Here is an 18,763-nt window from a genome sequence, read left to right as displayed (position 1 = left end):
CAATTTTGGACCACCTCTATAACGTAGCATTTGACATTTGGCATAAACATAACCTCACAAAAAATATAGTGTCAAAAATTGATTTTTGAATTTTTAAGCACTTAGGCCATGACAACAGCCCTCCAACAGCAAGCGTTCGCTTTGGACGCCCGGTACAATGCCCACCGTGCCCCCGAGAGCCCCAATTTCCGTAAAAAACTTTCTCCACATTTACACATGCATAACTAATTTTGCAGGAACTTTATACATAAGACGGCGTAGCCAATTACTAAGAGAAACTCAGCGAGATCCAGAAAGGTGGAAACAATATTTACGTCTTCGTTCCATGCTTTTACAACAGCGATATGGGTCGTCAGCTGTTGAATCATCTTCATCTAATTTATCGAGATCTGTACGATGGTTTTGTGGTTTTATGTGCAAAATTTTTATTGATATTGTAGAGTAGCATGTCAACGGACCAACATTCCACTGTTGTGACACCTAGGGGACACTTGGTGCCCACTAAACAAGCGGAGGCTTCAAGAGCATTGGTTGGAGGGACTTCAATTGCGGAAAATTATGCTTTTGTGGGGGTACATCATATATTTGACCAAGTTAGTGTACACCCTTTAAAATAATAACGCTTGATTTTTTCCTGTTTTTAGCACAGTGAAGCTGTTACAATGGTAAAGTTTGCAAACAATGATAAAAGTACAATTTGTTGCGCTTCTTTGGACTTTACTTTGTCCATATGTGATGTTACAAGTGAACCTCCGACAGTGTCTGCGATTTTGAGAGGGCATAGCAAGGCTGTGACAGGTAATAATTTATTTTCTCTTCATTTGTTTAAGGTAATGTATATCATATATTTTTTGTAGGTTTTGATTGGTCGGCAAATAATGATTTGATTGTGAGCAGTTCTTTAGACGGAACTTGCAGAGTGTGGAAAGTGTCAGATTTTAGTTGTTTGAGAATCGTTCAAGATTCAAACAACTCACAGTTTTTGTGCTGCATGTTCCAGCCTATTAATAACAACTTGTTTGTTGTATCCTTTCTCTATTGCCACTTTATAATCTTCAAAAAATATTTCATTACTTTGGAGGTTCAGATAATACAGCCTGAGGTTTATACGCTATTTTATTTGTTTAAAACTACATTGTGTTGGAATTACTTTCCAACCAAGGGATGAAATGACGTATTTCTCGACTTTTTAAAATGAGTCGCAAAATTATGGAAAAAGTTTATTAAAGTGTATTTAAAAAATACGGGATTCTCAACAATATAAAAAAACACCTTTTGGTTTTTGGGTGGTGACGTCATAATTTTTTTTTAAATGGTAACCCTTAATTTCTTTAGGCATTTCGGTGGATTTTTTAATTGTCGAAAGGCAATATACCAACAAATTACATTTAATTTGATGGTATATTGGTTACATTTAACAACATAATTTTTAATAGTACCAACAAATAACAATTTCAAATCCTATTAATTTGTTTAAAAATATTTTTTTCGCTAGTAAAACAATTGGATATTTTCTGAGTTGAAAAGAGAAAACTGAATGCTTTTAACCTTGTAAGGGGATGATTTTCTAAAATAATCTGTTTTAATGTAATTAATTACTTTTCAATTGAATTAATATGTAATTTGTTACATCTAATAAAAAAAGTAATTGCAATTACAATGTAATTGAATAAAAAGTAATCAGATTACATTGTAATTAGATTAATCTGTAATTATTAATTTAATTACATTGTAATTTGATTACGCCCAACTCTACTAACAAACAACAATTTCAAACAAAATTCTTTTATTTTTCTTTAAAATATATTTTTCTAGCAAAATAATTGGATATTTTCTGAGTTTAAAACTGTCTTAATTCTTTTAAATAGTCCTCAAGATTTACAAAAAAAAGTGTAAAATATTAGGCTGAGTGATGACCGAAAATTTCACTTAAATGGAGAATTGACTTTTTGTTGTTAATTTTTTATTTTGGTATTGCTGTTTCGACATTTAAAAGATTTATGGAAATGGCAAAAAAATGAGGGGTTTTCAGTAAAAGAAATATTGATAAAATCATACTATAAAATTTTATATAAAGTTGAGAATTGTCTATTTTTAAGAAAATAATTGAGCAAATATTCTCCAGTTTGTAAATTAATTGTTTTTTTTTTAACCAAAAATTATTTAATGGGAAGCAATTGTCACAACATGTTTTGGCCATCTTTATAGGCTTAAGTTACAAGCAACTACTCTTTTTTCAAGTTATGTATTAAAAGCCGAATAATTATTAGCCGAAACATGTAAGTATTTTAATACAATTAAAAAAAAGTACCAACTTTATTTCTCTCAATTACATAACTATCTCTCACAACGTGGATCGAAATAAATAAAAAAATAATCAAAAATTATTTATTTGTAATTGTTGAAGCTGGCTATTTTTTCGTTTCTTTTTGCATTCTATGATCAATTAACTATTATTTCTTAACCATCTCCAGACTGGTAATAGTAGAGGAGAACTAAAAATTGCCAATGTCTCGACTGGTAGATTTATGAAAAACACTTGTAAAATTGGCGGAAACGTGTTATGTTTAACCTCAGATAATAGTGGAAAAATTTTTTGGGTTGGAAATGACAAGGTATGCATTTGTCATATTATATCACAAGTTCAGTCTGATAAAAGTATACTTATTTGTGTCTCAAAAACTAATAATAATACATAATTCATGTGTAGGGACGAACAAACTATTGTTTCTTTTGTTATTATGCAAAAAATTGAGACATTGCCGAATTATTTACGTCAACAGTAGGATAAGACAGTTTAAGTTATTTTCTAAAAAATAAATAAAAATTAAAAATTCAAACGCATAAATTAATATGTATTATAAGAAATTGTAGAAAAACTTCCGTGCATGAAAAAAACCATTAAAACAGCAAATGCTCATTTCTGTGTGATTAGTTTTTGAGATCGACACTAAAAAATACTTTCAACAGACGTCTACCTCTTATATGAAAGTTATAAGAAAAGTTAAATTAACTTCTTTTTAGGGAGAAATTGTGTCATTATTTTGCGAACTGAACGGAGCTCTTTGTAAAACAAAGAAAATTCTATTGTCACCAAATTGTTCAATTACTAGTTTGAGTTACAGAGCTTGGATAAGTAGAGAAGCTCGTGATCCTTTACTACTTGTAAATGCAACAAACAATTCGTTTTGTTTGTTTAGGTAAATGCTTTATTTTTAATACGCAATACATAACTCACTGCAATTCCTATTAGTGTTTTAGATGGTGAAGGGACTTTACAACTGAAAAAAAGCTTCCAAAACAGACAACAAAAACACATTGTGAGATCAACCTTCTGCCCAATTATGTCATTTCGTCAAGGGGCGTGTGTTGGTAAGTAAGCCTGTGACATAAAAATACGCGAAATGGGCCAACAAATGTCCAAAAATAATTATTTTAAGTATAATAACAAAACAAAAAGATAACATAAATATTCTAACTTTTGGACAATTTTGTATGCATCTATTTAATACAGTATTATTTTTTCAGTTACTGGAAGCGAGGATGGAAGTGTTTATTTTGTAGACGTTGAAAAAGTGGGAAATAGGGCTGTTGTTAACACTTTGCAAGGACATGCTAGTGCTGTCTTGGGCATAAGTTTTAATTATGATGAGTCATTGTTGGCCACAAGTGATCTTCAAGGACTTGTTATTTTATGGAAAAAAGGAAATTTGCTATAATATAATTGGTATTATTTATAACTTGTGATAGAAACGTATTGGTTGTGATTTATTTTTGTAAATTGAGAAATAAAGGTGGTGGCCTCTATTCCAGTTTCTGAATAAAATGTTTATTAATATAACTTACTACAGTATATTACAATACAATTACTACAAGTACAAGAAATATGAATAGCCGATCACATTATTAGGTCCGATACGGACATATCCTACAACAATTATCTACAAAATAAAAAATAATTCTTATTAACCACAATATATTAAGGGGCACAATTTATGAGTTAACATGAAGTGTGTTAATTTGATTGATTCAGTAACACATGAGAATAACGAAAGACTATACAAATACTGAGTATACCAAACTACAACAACACCTTGGACGCCAAATTTTAAGTTTGTACATCAAGTTATTTCCCGTCTCACATCTAGACTAGTGGAACAAACTCAGGCAAGTTTCAATCAATCGATCACATTTATTCGCATAGTCTAGACGTTAACGTTACCATTTTGATTCGAGAGTAAAACAGTAACAGAGACCAATTAAAACAATATCACATAAAGTAACCAACGCAAGGTAAATAACTGTGGTTTAAAGCTGATTTCTCTATCGCTAATCTAATTTCCTCTTTTAAATAGTTATCATCGAACTGCCTTTTTCACTTTAAGGCATCAAAGGACCTGAACAAGTTTAATAAAAAGGACGAACCTAAACAGGGTTAGTCAGTTTTCGTTCCAGAGTGCTTGACTCAATCCCACTGTCTTCATCGGCACTATCTAGTAGGCTGGCTTCGCCACGCACACTTTCCACCTTACCTTTCTCTCGACTCGTTTCGAAATCTTCCTTAATTATATGTTTCTGGATTGGTTTATAAGGTAACGCTTCAAACGAAACGTTTTTACTTTTGCTCACTTCGTCATCCGGTGGCGTATCGACATGTTGTACCAAAAACCGACTTTTCCCGAACGTTGTAAACGTCGGTTTTTCCCGGTTAATAACCGGGTCAATGACCGGTTCAATACTAAACATTTTACTCGAAGTGAACGCGCTTGGACTCGGCGGTAAATCAAGCTTTAGCCGATTTCTCGTGTGTCTCAAACCGCCCAACATGTCATGATTTCTTGTTTCTTCAACCTTTTTGCTTCGTTTCACTGCTTCGGAAGCTAGTTGCTTCAGTGGTTTTACGGTTCTAAACTGGGCGGTAAATTCGCCCTCTGTAAAACCGGCCGGTGTGATATCTTCCACGCCACTGTCCGGGGTCGCATTTTCGGTGGTTTTGCTCAAATCGGTCCAATTTCCGGGGAAGAACTGGGAACTTAAGCCACTGATCATGTCGAAGGGTTTGGCTGAGCTACTTATGAAAAATTCGTCGTCCAGGCCTGGGTCGCCTACAACAGGTGTGATGCATTCAAGTGTGGGGAAGGGAAAGTGGCGCTTACTTGAATTAAAGTCTGTTATGCTACTCAGTTGGTACAAATTTAGGTTTCGATTAGGTTTGGCTTGAAAGTAATTTTGGGTAAAATCGCAATCGTCTTGGTTATCGGCAGGGAGGCAAGGGTCAGTGCCGTCTAGTTCCCAGTCTACAAGATGTAAGAGTTATAGATGGAATGAAATGGTTTTACATTTATGTGATCCAAACTGGATGATCTAGTCGTTTGAGAAAATCAAAAACAGTAATTTGTCCCAGTAAAAAAGGTGTGCAAAATAAATTTGGACATACGACTAATGATATATTAAAAATAAATTAAGCATTCATAAATTTTATAAAAAAAACAGTGTAAAAATAAGAATATCCAGAAAAAAGAAAGAATATATTAAAAAAAATGTTCACCATTGTAAGTGTCAAACTGCCATATCGAAAATTACAAAATGTTCAATTATTGCAAAATTTATTTGAGAAATGTGGTGTGCGCTTATTATTCTATTTTTTTAATAATAGGCCTTCAAAAAAAATCTAGAGATATTCTAAAAGGAATTTTTTATTCAAAGAATCCTGGTTCTAAAAATCTGTTTTTATTAGAATTTTTTCTTACAAGGGTAGCAAAAGCGTATCAGAAGAAGATGTTAACGAAAAAGGCAACAAAACGAACATTAAACTTTGTTATTAATAAGATATTAAGTGTTCGTAACTAAAAAAAATCTTGTGGTTTTACTTTTAACAAAATAATGATTTCTTTTTTTTGACCAAACTTCTAATTGGTGATAATTTCAATTGCATGAGGCACAAAAAAACAAATTTTTGTCTAACAAGTAGAATTATTATCACAGTTTTTTTTCTAATTGCGATAATGCAAAATAGTACCCTTCAAGGAAGTTACTAGAAAAAAAATGTTTTCAAATTCACTTTAGTGTTGAAACAAACAAAAATACTAATGTTTTCTTTTACATGTCTTATTTATGCGTTGATTACATTTTGATACAAATAAAAAATTGTACCCCTCCAGAAGAAATAAAAACCAACAGAATACACAACAAATTGAATGTCTCAGAATGATGTCACACCATCAAGAAAAAATCTTACTCTTTGAATGTTGTCAATTAAAGGATAAACTTCAAATTCATGTTTTTTTCACAAATTCGAAAACAATTGAGCTCTCACTAATAAAATATCTAACTAGAAAAGAGCAAAAAGTCAAATAAAAAAATTAAGAAGCCTTCAAGTATTGCAATTCAAATGAATTATTGTGTTTTTTTATTGTTATTTTTTTCAAGCTATGAAATATTTCAAGTAGATATTATGTTTTTGAGTAGTCAGAAAGACAACTGTGGATTAAAAAATCTGTTTTTAAATATTTTTGTAACAAGGACAAAGAAAAAATTTCTACTAAGAAACGAAAAAAGGAATGAACATTCCTTTTAAGTAAAAAACCTTTTGGGTCTATTTAAAAAAATAGTAATTTCTTTCTTGGCCGAGGATTTTGTATTTCAGCTCAATGATTTCAACATTAGCATCTCATATTTTGCAAGACTAGTGTCAAAAAAAATTAAACAATCTACCATTTGTTTGAAACAAATGTTTGAAAATCTCAAGTTTTCAACAAAGAGTTTGAACATTTTTGAACAAGAAACATCAACTTGTTTCAACAAAAGGCTAAAGCGGTGCTTAAATCTTTATTCTCGATGCTAGAATGAGAAGATTTTATGTTTTCGACAGCGAAAAAATGTTATGCTTAAACCGTCGTTTTAAGACAGGATAAAGCATTTTTTGTTTTTTTTTCTGTAAATTTTGTTGTTTTTAAGCAAGAAATAGACCGAAATCAAGTATTTTCAGCCGACATAAAACAATTTTTACTGCAACTTTTGTTGTTTTTAAACAAGGAATCGTCCGAAATCAAGTGTTTTTAGCCAAACTGATATTCAAATTTTTGTTTTCGGTGCCAAAATATAGCAAAATCAACTGATTTCAAAAAAATTACTAAATTAAAAAAATCATTGAATCACCGTTTTCGGCCATTGCAAGGCTATTTTAGCTTTTCTATGGTGAGTATTGTCGTTTTTAAGAAAGGATCATCATTTTCGGCGGCACAATAAAGTGAAATTAAACGCTTTATACTTTTATTTTTTATTTATTTTTCAATAATAGTTATTGCTGAGATAATCAATTTTTAAAACAGGGCACAAGTGTCTTGGACCCAAACAGATATGTTTTATAAATAAAAAAATATCCCCCTAATTAAAATAAATATAGAATAGAACCAAAAAAAAGTCGCGGTTTCTTTCTTACTAATTTACCAAACAATTATATGTGTGAGTTTTTCCCGCTAATAAAATATCGGACTACTGAAAAAATTGTGAAAAAATCATTCTGAAAACTCACCAAAATAAATCCTTTTATAATTCGCAATTCGGTTGTTGTAAAATATATTGTATTGTTATAGACTGATAAGTCTGTTGGAAATAAATTATATTATTATTATTACTATAATCAAATAAAAAAATGTATTACAAATTATAATTTTTTTATTTTGCGACTGGGAAAGTAATGTTCATTTGCTTATTACTAGACTTGTTTCATAATGACTGGCGTAAAATATAATGGCACTCGCATCATGCAATGAAGGAAACAGCAACAAAAAATAATCTTACCGTCAAAGGAACTATAATCGGGCTGTGGCTTCCACAAATCAAAACTGTGGAGTACTGGACTTTCGGGTTCTCTCGGATATTCATAAACACAATGATATTTTTGTTTTTTAAACCACACACCTTTTGCTTTTTTCTGAAACAACTAACATGAAGAAATGTTTTTAAAACACCACCTCGTTATCCTACTTTATCAGTCTTTTCGAGTGTTTTCTCTGGAGATCTCAGTGCAGATTTGGCAGGTATTGCATACTTGTCCCAAGCTGATGGGACGAATTCGGGACTTTCACCATCATCATCACTCCCGCTACTCTCACTTGAAGTTTCTTCTTGTATGCCTTCCATGGGGTGAATATCTTCCAACTATTTAGATATTAATTTATAAAATGTTGGTCACAAATAATTGAAATGTATGGTAATGATTATACTAAAAACTAACATCAAAGGGGCACAAGAGGGAGGTGTTAAGATGGAAAAAATGCAAGGAAACTACTTGTGAGAAGAAGTACTCACCACATCTTGTGGGGCAGCGCGTAAGGCCTTGAGAGACTCTTCGTGCTCACCCTCCTACATCAAACGTACATACAGAACACTATATACAATAGGGTAAAAGAAATGAATACTTTAAAACACACAACGAAACAAAACAAAAATTTAGTGTGTTAGTTACCACGAAAAAACATACAAATAACAAAACAAACATAAAAAGCGGTGTTTGGTGTATTCACAGTTTGGCGAGGTTCTTATGTTTTTTTTTACGTTGAAAAGCCGGAGTTTCATAACTCAGTTTAATTTAAAATACCGGTTCCGGTTCTGCAACATTGAATAAGTAAATAAAAATGCGGAAATGAAGCTTAATTAAATATGCAGTAATGCAATTGGATGAAATTAATCTGATTTGTGTTTATTCTGGTTCATTTAAAAGAAGATAAGTAATGTTTTTCTGCACCAAAATTTGTCAATAAGATTTTTCTTTTATATTTACTTGAGGGCCCAGGTACCACAGTTTTTCATGGAAAAAAATAGGAAATTGATAATTTCGCACCAATTAGCAACATTCTAGAAAAAACGTATCTTTGCTTCAAATTTGCAGCATCAGGGACTTATTTATTTCTTTAACAAACTTTTTCTTCTCACTTCCTCACATTGAAAAAAATTATTTTATAGTTAACTACTAAAAACTGTAAAGTAAAAATTTTCACCATTTCACCAATTCTTATTTTTGAAACGGGAAATGTCCAATTTCAGACTGCGAACGTCTTATAAAGCGTAATGAAAACTATGATTCAACAAATTATTCATTTAAGTGAACGACTTTAGTCATGATAAAGCTCTAGATAAAGCAATAGGAACAAGAAGAAAATTCATATTCAAGTTTATTTCTAATAATTAAAAAAAAATATTGTTATTTTGTTACAAAATTTTGAAAAAATACCACATATTTGAAATTTTGCACATTGTATGATGTCCTGATTTTTTCATTAGTTTTCTGTCCTAAATTTAAAGCACATTTATCTATTCTTCATCACAACAGCAAAACTTACTTTGCAGATTTGTCTAAAAATAGAAATTCAATGAACGTATTAACAAAATTTTAATTGTAATAAAAAAATAAAAAATAAGACGAACGAAATTATCGCAATAATATAATACTTGTTATAATAGAAAAACTGACTAAAAATTTGTCTAAAGAAAGAAATTCAATGAACGTATTAACAAAATTTTAACTAATAAAAAAATAAGACGAACAAAATTTTCGAAATAACACAAAAAAACTTGTTCCAATTATAAATTTTGAATTAAAAGGTTTTGAATAAAATATATACAAGGTGGCTCCGTCAAAAGTTCATTTTTACTGTAATTTATCTCAAAAACTAATAATCGCACAGAAATCAGCGTTTGCTATTAAATGCTTTACATTTTCTCTATGCAAGCCATTTTTCCGGAATTTTTCTATAATTCCATCCCAATAATCAAAATAAATTAATAAAAAAAAATAAAAATTGCAAATTTATCTAAAAAAAAAAATTCATTGAACGTATTAACGAAATTTTAATGTAATAAAAAAAAATAACGAACGAAATTGTCGCAATAACATAATAACAATAACACTTGTTATAACAGAAAAACTGAATGAAAATTTATCTAAAGAAAGATATTCAGTGAAAGTATTTGCAAAATTGTAACTGTAACACTAACACTAGCACTTGTTAAATAAACATTTCATTAATGAGTGAACTTATTTTTGTCTATCTTTCTTTCCAAAAAACTTCACTATGAAAAATGTTCAGAAAGAAAAAAAAAAAGCAGGTGTCACGACTCGTCTATTTTTTTTAATTAAAATTCATCTTTTTTTTTACTTGTAAAGACATACAAAAATGAGGTGAAATAATAAATCACAGAATCTGTTTTACAACTTTACCATACTGACAAATTTTTAATTAAAAGGTTTCGTTATTTTATACAAGATGGCTCTGCTGTAGAATAAAGTATATCTCATCCTTACATATCTCAAAAACTAATAATCACATAGAAATTAACGTTTGATATTAAATTTCTCAATGCAAGCGATTTTTTTTTCAGAATTTTTCTACAATTATATCCATATAATCAAAATAAATTAATTAAATAAAAATTAAAAATTCAAACTAACCTTATTTTGGGGGCAATAACATTCTTTTATTTAATTTGTGCACAAATGTTTTGAATGACTTTACAAATATTAAATTTTTTATTACTAACATTTAAATATTTTTTACTTTATTAACTGCAATATTTAAATTAATTTATTTTTATTGTAAAAAATATCATAAAAAATCAAATGCATAGAAAAAATAAAATATCAGATATCAAATGTTGAATACTGTGCTATTTACATAGCACGATAAACTTTTAGCAAACTCACCTTGTATATAGAAAAAACTTCTATGTGGCAAAACACAAAAAAAGTCCCGATGTATGCAATTTTTTTGTGCAAAGTATTTTACACTAAACTGAAGAGTAAATAAAATTGAATAGTTTTAAAATTATATTCGTAGAACAGAAAAACTTTTCACTTTGCAGAATCTGAAAAGTGAAAAATGTAAAGGTTTATTTGTTAAACAAGCCCCAGAATGCTATATTTATTTTTCTGTTTTATTCAATGTAAACAATACATTTTTAAGGTTCCGCATTACTTTTTCTTGAAATTAGAATGATCCAATGTAGTTTAGCTCTAAATTCAGTTTAAAATCATAATAAGGATATGCATAAGTTACAGTTCTAAACTTTCATCAAAAAGTGTTGTCTTGCATAATATCTCACCAAAAGTGTAAGTATTTGCAGAAAAACAAAACTGATTTTATACAAAACATTACGTTATAATGTTTTAACACACATAATTTTTGACTTGGGTTACTTTTTGAATAACAAGCTAAAAAAAATTGGGAATTTATTTATTCCTTTCACCTTGATAACCTAATAACCATCACAAAACGTGGACAATTGTTTAAAATAATATCAAGAAAATTAAAATATTGGGCCTCTTTACGGCACAACACATTACCATAAACCACCACTATGTACAAGTTATAAATTTTCAGTTATTTACACAAAACAATTAAAATTAAACCAATGTTTTACTCACCTTCCAGATAAACTCTCCACTTGAACTAGACCTCGTATCCGAACCACTATCCCAATCTTGCTCATCATTTAAATCATTACTTTCGCTAAATGATGTCGACATCATTTGACTATCACTTGGTCCACTAAACCTAATATCGGTTAAAACCCCAAAAATATCATGTTCATTATCATCATCATCATTAATAATCAGATCATTATTAACATAGTCGGGACTACTCCGCTCACTTGCATCTTCAATCACGACGTTAATTTGTTTATTGTTGATAAATTCAGCCGAGTTTTTGCTATTTTCTAAATTCACTATATTCACATAATCAGCCTCGTTGTAATAATCATCCAAATTCTCCACATTTTCGAATTCGCTCGATTCGCAATTATTTTGCGGAACGTTAACGTAGAGATTTTCTTCCGTGTTGTTTTTTTCAACGGCTTCAGGCGATGGTAACAACATTACCTTATCGTAACTCAACAAAGACGCCGGTAATTGTTTCCAGGGGTTGTCCTCAGGCGATGGCAGTGGTGCCACCTGCTTAGTAACAAACGGTAAAAGATGATCAGTTGTCGATTCCGAATTGGATTCTTCGCTGGTTTTGGAACAATCGTGTTCTCTTTCACGTGCCAGAAACTCAATCGTTTGTTTCATCTCAACACTTTCTTTCACTGTCTCACTTGTTCTGCACCCACTTGCCGAATTATCACTATCTTTCTCCGTTGTTGTAGTTTTGTCATTTAAGGCTCCAATGTTTGAGTCATTGTTTATGTCATGAATCATCGCGTTGTTTGCTACCTGTTGTTCCTCGCCGGTTTGTGATTCACATTCGGAGATTCGAGGGGTTGGGGAATTATTGTCCCTTTCTGAGTCATTAACGCCACATGTGAGCTCTTCCAAGTTGAAGAGAGTGTCGTTTGAACAACAGGAATCCTGGCTGGGTGTGTGTCTGTGGAGACGTTCGGGATGAACTGGACTTTCGAGAGTTTGGGCTGAGTGACTTTCCAGCTCGTGTGGTAAAACTTCGCGTTCGCATTGGTCCGACCAATCGCTGTCTTCGTCATCGCTTTCCTGTTGCCTGAAAAAATATAACATAAATAAAATACGCAGTTACTAAAAAATATTGGATCATTAAAATGGCAACCGGTGTGTCCAAATTACAAGCACGTACCAGCTTACCTGTATTTCATATCGAAAAAAAATACGATTTAATTTAAGTACAATTTTTTTAGATTTGAAAATCCCTTTTTTTGGTAATAAAACAGCCACCATTCCCTGATTACGGACGGGACATAACTTTTATTTTCAAAGTGACTTATCCTCTTAAAAAAGAAGTAATAGCTAAAATGGTAATATTAATTTAAACAATCACATGTGTGCATGATTAACAATTTAATTTAATACATGTCAATTTTACCAAAATCATAAATATAATTGACTAGGGACGGGACATTAATGAGCCTAGTAAAAATTGAGTACAAAATAAGTAAAAAAAAATCTGTGAATACTTTCAAAAAACAAAAATATGTTATTACAGGAGCAAGATCTATTTATACATAATAGAAAGATTGTAAATGATTTTTTTTTATGAAAAATGAAAAATAATGAGATTACGGAGGGAATACAATTTCATTGTAACATGAAAATTTTAACAAAAATAAGAAACAACTAACAATTAGCAAAAAGAAAACACCGTTTTTGAGCAATTGAATTTAAAGTACTACGTTTAACAATTAATATTTTTTCGTAAGTTTTAGAAAAATACTTTTTGGATTATATTTCTGTGATAGGCTTACCCAGAACTTGATAGGCTTACCCACTACCCAGAAACGTAACTTCCAATTTGAAAACTCTTGATTTTGCACACGCACAGAAATCTTTAGCATTATTAATTACTATTTTCTTTGAACGAACTTCCTTCCAAACTAGTCTTTTAAAAAAACGCAACTGTTTGTTCATTAAAAATTATATTTTGAAACGATATTAACAAAAATTTCATAAAAATAATTCAATAAAAATTTATTGGAAAGTTGGCAATCACCGTGGAATGGCTGTATTATAGACCTACTTCAAACTGTTTGCTTTATTTTTAATAAATCCACGTCTTGAAAGAATTCTATTGCCACTTCTGTCACTTTTCAATACTAGTGCAGCCTAGTACGATTCTGTTACAGTACAAATTTTTCTTTTATTTAGAAATTTACACCAGTTTACAGTATACCTGACGGCTCAGATTTTTTAAGTCTAAGTAATTTGTTGGCTACTGATTTCAAAATTGCAAACAAATTTTTTCTATCAGCTCAAGTTTTTGAAATATAGGTAACTCTAGATAGCATTTCTTATAAAAAAAGAACACATTTACTCATTTACTTATTTATCGCTTTAGATTTTTTCCTGTTGTTGATTTCAAAATTGCAAACAAGTTTTTTCTAACAGCTCAAGTTTTTGAGATATAGGTAACTCAAGATAGCATTTCTTAAACAAAAGAACAAAACATTTACTCATTTACTTATTTATTGCTTTAGATTTTTTCCTGTTGTTGAATCATTGTTGAACGCTGATTTTAAAACTGCAAACAGATTTTTTCTATCAACTCTAGTTTTCGAGATATAGGTAACCCATATTAGCATTTATTAAAAAAAAATGCACATGGCTTTTCTAGTCATTTACTAGATTTGTTTGCTGTTGTTGAGTAAGTGTTGGATGCTGATTTCAAAACTGACAAAGGATTTTTCCTACTAATTCGAATTTTTGAGAATATAACACAACAAAAACTTTTTTGTTAATGTTTCTTGTTTAGTTACTTGCAAAATTATTTAATTACAAAAGTCTCCTGTAAAAACATACTATAAAATTATTTATAAAGTGAATAAAACTCCTAGTGATTTTTTTTATGTTCATTCATAATATTCAGAAGTCGGAATATTCATCATAATTCTTTTTTTTTCTAAAATGTAATATTTTTTTAATTCTCTTCACCAATTCGAATTTATCAAAAAAAGTTAAAATGCATATCACAAGTAAAGTATATAGACACTTCTATTGCTCACTGTCATTTTTCTACATTATAATATAATGTGATTTTTTTGTACTTAATTTATTGAAAGTGACATTCCGTGCAGCGTTTTTCCTGATTTTTGCAGAAAACAAAGCCAATCAAAAGGAATGACTGTAAAAAGAAAGTAAAGCAACAACGTAACAACTAATAATTAGGGCCTTAATATATATTTTTTAATATCTCGACAGACCTCGACAATACAACTATTAATTTTCTCAAGACTGATCCCCTATAAAGATTTTCGTAAGTTTTGCAGAAAAGAAAGCTTATTAAAACTTTTTAAAATAATTTTTAAATAATTTAATAAATTTTTTTTAATAATTTAATAATAATTACATTAATAATTTTTTTGTTTTCTAAAAATATCTTCGCAATACAAGGATTAAAAGATAAAAAGTAAAGCAACAATCATTCCTCAGGGCATTAATACATTTTTTGTTTTCTCAAAATCTCTGCACAATTTTATTTTATTTTTCTAATGTTATTCCTTTAGCAGCAATTTTCTTAATTTTTCTAAAAACAAAACTTAGTAAAAAAACTTTTTTCACAGTACAAACTTTTTTTTCAAGTGTCATCTCGTGTAGAGATATATCGAATTTTTACAAAAAACAAAGCAAGAAACAGAGCTTATTAAAAAGGATTTTGATATTATCAAAAGGTAAACCGAAAAACCAACAATCACTTGTTATACGACCTCTTAATTTTTTCCAAGTATCATCCCGTGCAACGATTTTCCTGATTTTTGCTGAAAATTAAGCCTAGAAAAAATGCTTTTGATTGTAAAAAATGATGATCCCACAATCACAAGTTAAGGCCCTAATGAATTTTCTCAAAATATCTTCACAATACAAAGATTATTTTTTCACGTGTCATCTCATATAGCGATTTTCTTCATTTTTCCGTAAAAAAATTGTCTGACTGTAAAAAATTGTAAACCAACAGTTACTAGTTAAGCCTTTAATTTTTTTGTTTTTTTTTTAAATACCTTGCCCTTTGGTTTCAAAATTTGCCAGTAAGATTAATCTTTTACACCAAAATCAGGTCTTTGTAACATACCATAAACCATACCATACCATAAAAAAATGCAGCCGTAACGTTGCCAGTCCAAAAATCCAAGTAATAAAATTCTCACCAAAGACTGATGCAATTTTTATCATAATCATATATTTTTTAAATAATTAAACAGTCTGTTTATCTAAGAAAAGTGCATTTTCAAAATATGACTTTGGCAATGCAACATGAATTATTCCCCGACCAAGCGATGCATAATTTTAGATCATTAAAAATTTATAAAATCCATATCAGGAAATTAATGGTAACAATTATACAGATTAGATTATACTGATATAAGAACGAAGAAAAATGTGTTTGTATTTTCGTAATCACCCAGTATCTACCAGTATTCTTCTTTTCTTTTGATTTTTTTGTAGAAATCTATGTAAGTAAAATGCAACCAAGAAGGTTTTTCAAAGTCCGTTTGTATCAAAGATAAAAATCAAGAACATAAAAACAAAACAGTAAAAAACTAAACCTGTCTTAAAATAATGTCTACTCATTTTTTTTACCTTGGTGTATAAGAATTATCCTCAAGCAGACTTTCCTCCGGAATTGGCGATAACGGCGTATTGTAAACATTATACCTCAAAAACACCTCATTCCTCTCCACCGAATCCCACTCCTCCTCATCCTGAACAACCCCATTGGAACCACCCTACAACCCAAATCACAAAAAACCCAACAAAACCCACCCAACAACTCACCTGAGCCTGCGGCAACTTATTCAAAAGCTCGGTCCTAATCGCCGCCATGATTTCATCATCCACATTAAACCCAACATAACTATCACCACCCGCATTCGTGGGCACCACCATCTCCCCAGAAACATCCCCAGACTGTGGATGAAGGAACCAACCTCCACCATTCACATCCGTCTCCAACTCCACATTAATATCATCAACATCAACAGCCTTCTCCTTCACAAACGTCGCGTTTTTATCGCCTTGCTCCGACTCGTTTGCGATAAACAACAAACTTTGCGGCTCAGACGAAAAACTATCAAACATTTCGTCTTGGGATTCACTCTGACTGTCAAGTGCTTTTCCAAGGAAATTATCCCACGTTTCTAACGAGTAGAGATTTGAAGAATCGTTGATTTTCTCGTCTTGGAACAGATTCAAGCTAGAGAACGTGTCACGGGAAGTTAACTCGTGTTTTTTCCCAAACGGTGTTGAGTGAGTTAAACTGTTAGGCATTGCTTCATCTTGACTGTCACTTAGGTCGAACGCCACCTTTGGCTCTTCTATATCGCTGTGGCTGTTGATCTCCCGGCTTAGAAACTCTTTGGTTGTGTTAATACAATCATTTTTCGCGATTAGTTCATTGGAAGGCGTCTCAAGACTGTCTAAACTGTCGGTCATCCGACCGACACTTTCGGTCTCGTACCGTGCGATAATATAGTCCATTAACTCATCGTTATCTTGGATCAGATCGACCAGCTTCTGCACTTGATAAACAGCGCCATCGTGTGGCTTTGCCGTGATATGTTCGGGTTCAAAAATGATATTTCTGAGTGATTCAGTTGACTCAACTTTATCGCCTTCAACGCCCGAATCGTACATGACCTCGCTTCCAAAATCGGAATTCTTCAAATGGTCGACAAGTTCACTATTGCTTTTGATAATATCGGCCAGTTTTGGGACCTCGAACTGGTCCTCTTTGAAATTGATAAGTTCGTCCAGATTCAAGCGCACCGGACTGTACTTATCTATGGTAACATTGAACACATTGAACACTTGATTCGCAGGCTTGATCTCGCTCAACTCTTGCAGAAAAAAACCGCTCGAACTCCCCGCTATACACGAGACACTATCACTATTTTGACTACTGTTTTCAGGTACAAAAAGCAGACTATCTCTTCGTTCCTCTTGCAATTTCTTCAATTCTTCCTGGAACGTTTCTTGCACACTTAGGAGATTACCTTCACTACCGAACATCAAACCACAACTCTCTAGATTTTGCTTAGGCGCGTATCGAACATTTCTATAATTCGTTCGATAGTCTAAACTAGGCAAAGGTGTTTCGGACTCGGACTCTGATTGGTCGATGTGCGTCAAGACCATCAAATCGGCGACCGAACGCGATTTCTGACGCACTTTTTCCGAATAAGCCCCCCGTTCGATTTTCTTCTTCCAGTTTTCCTCCTCGGTCTCGCTACCACTGCTGGGCCTTTGGACACTATCGTTCAAACTCTCGTGGGGTGATTCGGCTATTTGGGGCTTGTCCCCGAAGGGGCCAAGTCTGAACTGGATTTTCGGACTCGATTCGGAACTAGTGCTGTTTTCCAGCGCTATAGCGTTGTCCAGGTCCTTGATGGCGTCCGAAAGGCCCCGAACGTATGACATGTCGCCGGTTCGAGTGGCGACGTTTTCTAGCCATGATTCCATTTGCACGTTCGAAGTGAGTAAGTTGTCGAGGGAACCGTGCAAGTTGTTTAAGCTGGGTGATAGGGGTTTTGAAGTGACGATTTGGGAATCGTCCAAGTCCAGATCAGCATTGTCCGTAATTTGGTTGTCAGTCTTGACGATGCTGTTCGGTTTAAACGACTCCCAACGCTTGTCGAAATCGTTCATTGAAATGGGTGGCTCAAGTTTGGTTAAGTTCGTGTTTTTGTAGACTTGGAGGAGGTCGCCCAGCATTAGGTCGATCTGGGACATGGCTGGACGTGATTCGCTGGTTGTCCAACAAAGTTGCATTAAGCGGAAACTACAATAGGGTAAAATCAAGCGGTTAGAAGGGCTTGTAGAATGATAAGTTGATAACACATGGTTAGAAACAGAATTAGAAGTCAGCACCAAATTAAAGTTGATTAAATTTCCAGCAAGATGAGTGTTGTTGTTTTATATCGTCGACAAAAATGTCACAACCTTTAAATAACATTTATTTCTTACGAAATAAAGGTAAGGATGTCTTGCAAAGAAAAATAAATTGACGTGTATCTTTTTCTAAAAACAATTTTTTGTGAAATTATTAGTCTCCAAAAGTTACCCCAAAAATACAGATTATATTTTTTTATTTTTAAAAATCCTTATCCAACTTAAAATAAAATAAAATTTGACATTAAATAATCAATTAACAATAACTTTGAAGCATAGATTATTTGGCTTTGGTGTTTTAGAATTTGAGAGCCCATTCAATTTTTTCTTTGTAATTATTTTGTAAAATGTAGCTCTAGTGTAAAAAAAACATAAAAATAAAAAATATGGATTTATTTTTAATACTTAAATTATGGT

The 18,763-nt window shown here is 31.6% G+C and overlaps 2 protein-coding genes across 5 annotated transcripts in view; one reads left to right on the top strand and one right to left on the bottom strand.

Moving 5' to 3' along the window:
* The first annotated feature begins 9 nt into the window (after positions 1-9).
* On the top strand, positions 10-3,807 carry LOC656551 (WD repeat-containing protein 13). The gene is made up of 9 exons (XM_015978352.2): positions 10-190; positions 237-391; positions 441-593; positions 645-798; positions 858-1,024; positions 2,475-2,615; positions 3,025-3,200; positions 3,254-3,372; positions 3,529-3,807. The coding sequence occupies exons 1-9, from the start codon at positions 109-111 to the stop codon at positions 3,717-3,719; spliced, it is 1,338 nt and encodes a 445-aa protein (XP_015833838.1). The 5' UTR covers positions 10-108; the 3' UTR covers positions 3,720-3,807.
* LOC103313170 (uncharacterized) overlaps positions 3,808-18,763 on the bottom strand; it is a 39,937-nt gene continuing 24,981 nt past the window's right edge. For 2 of the 4 annotated variants that reach the window (XM_015978349.2, XM_008195724.3), the window contains 8 exons: positions 16,235-18,236; positions 16,040-16,185; positions 11,426-12,494; positions 8,314-8,367; positions 7,990-8,163; positions 7,804-7,936; positions 5,157-5,297; positions 3,808-5,105 (listed from right to left, as the gene is read on the bottom strand). In XM_015978349.2, the coding sequence (XP_015833835.1) occupies positions 4,426-5,105; positions 5,157-5,297; positions 7,804-7,936; positions 7,990-8,163; positions 8,314-8,367; positions 11,426-12,494; positions 16,040-16,185; positions 16,235-18,236 (4,399 nt within the window). In that variant the 3' untranslated portion in view covers positions 3,808-4,425. The remainder of the gene's footprint in view (positions 5,106-5,156; positions 5,298-7,803; positions 7,937-7,989; positions 8,164-8,313; positions 8,368-11,425; positions 12,495-16,039; positions 16,186-16,234; positions 18,237-18,763) is intronic. The other 2 variants (XM_015978351.2, XM_015978350.2) reach the window with 2 other exon arrangements.

The sequence above is a fragment of the Tribolium castaneum genome, chromosome 1, assembly GCF_031307605.1.
Source record: "Tribolium castaneum strain GA2 chromosome 1, icTriCast1.1, whole genome shotgun sequence".
NCBI classification, from domain to species: domain Eukaryota; kingdom Metazoa; phylum Arthropoda; class Insecta; order Coleoptera; family Tenebrionidae; genus Tribolium; species Tribolium castaneum.
Note: the sequence above shows the minus strand (reverse complement) of the source record. Positions and strands in the feature narration are given on the sequence as shown.

What these genes read in the sequence shown, in the direction of transcription:
- LOC656551 (XM_015978352.2), top strand. Translation starts at nt 109, where the DNA reads ATGACAACAGCCCTCCAACAGCAAGCGTTCGCTTTGGACGCCCGGTAC. An exon ending in CCCCGAGAGCCCCAATTTCC is followed by an intron (nt 191 to 236) that starts GTAAAAAACTTT and finishes CTAATTTTGCAG; the next exon opens with GAACTTTATACATAAGACGG. An exon ending in AATTCGTTTTGTTTGTTTAG is followed by an intron (nt 3,201 to 3,253) that starts GTAAATGCTTTA and finishes AATTCCTATTAG; the next exon opens with TGTTTTAGATGGTGAAGGGA.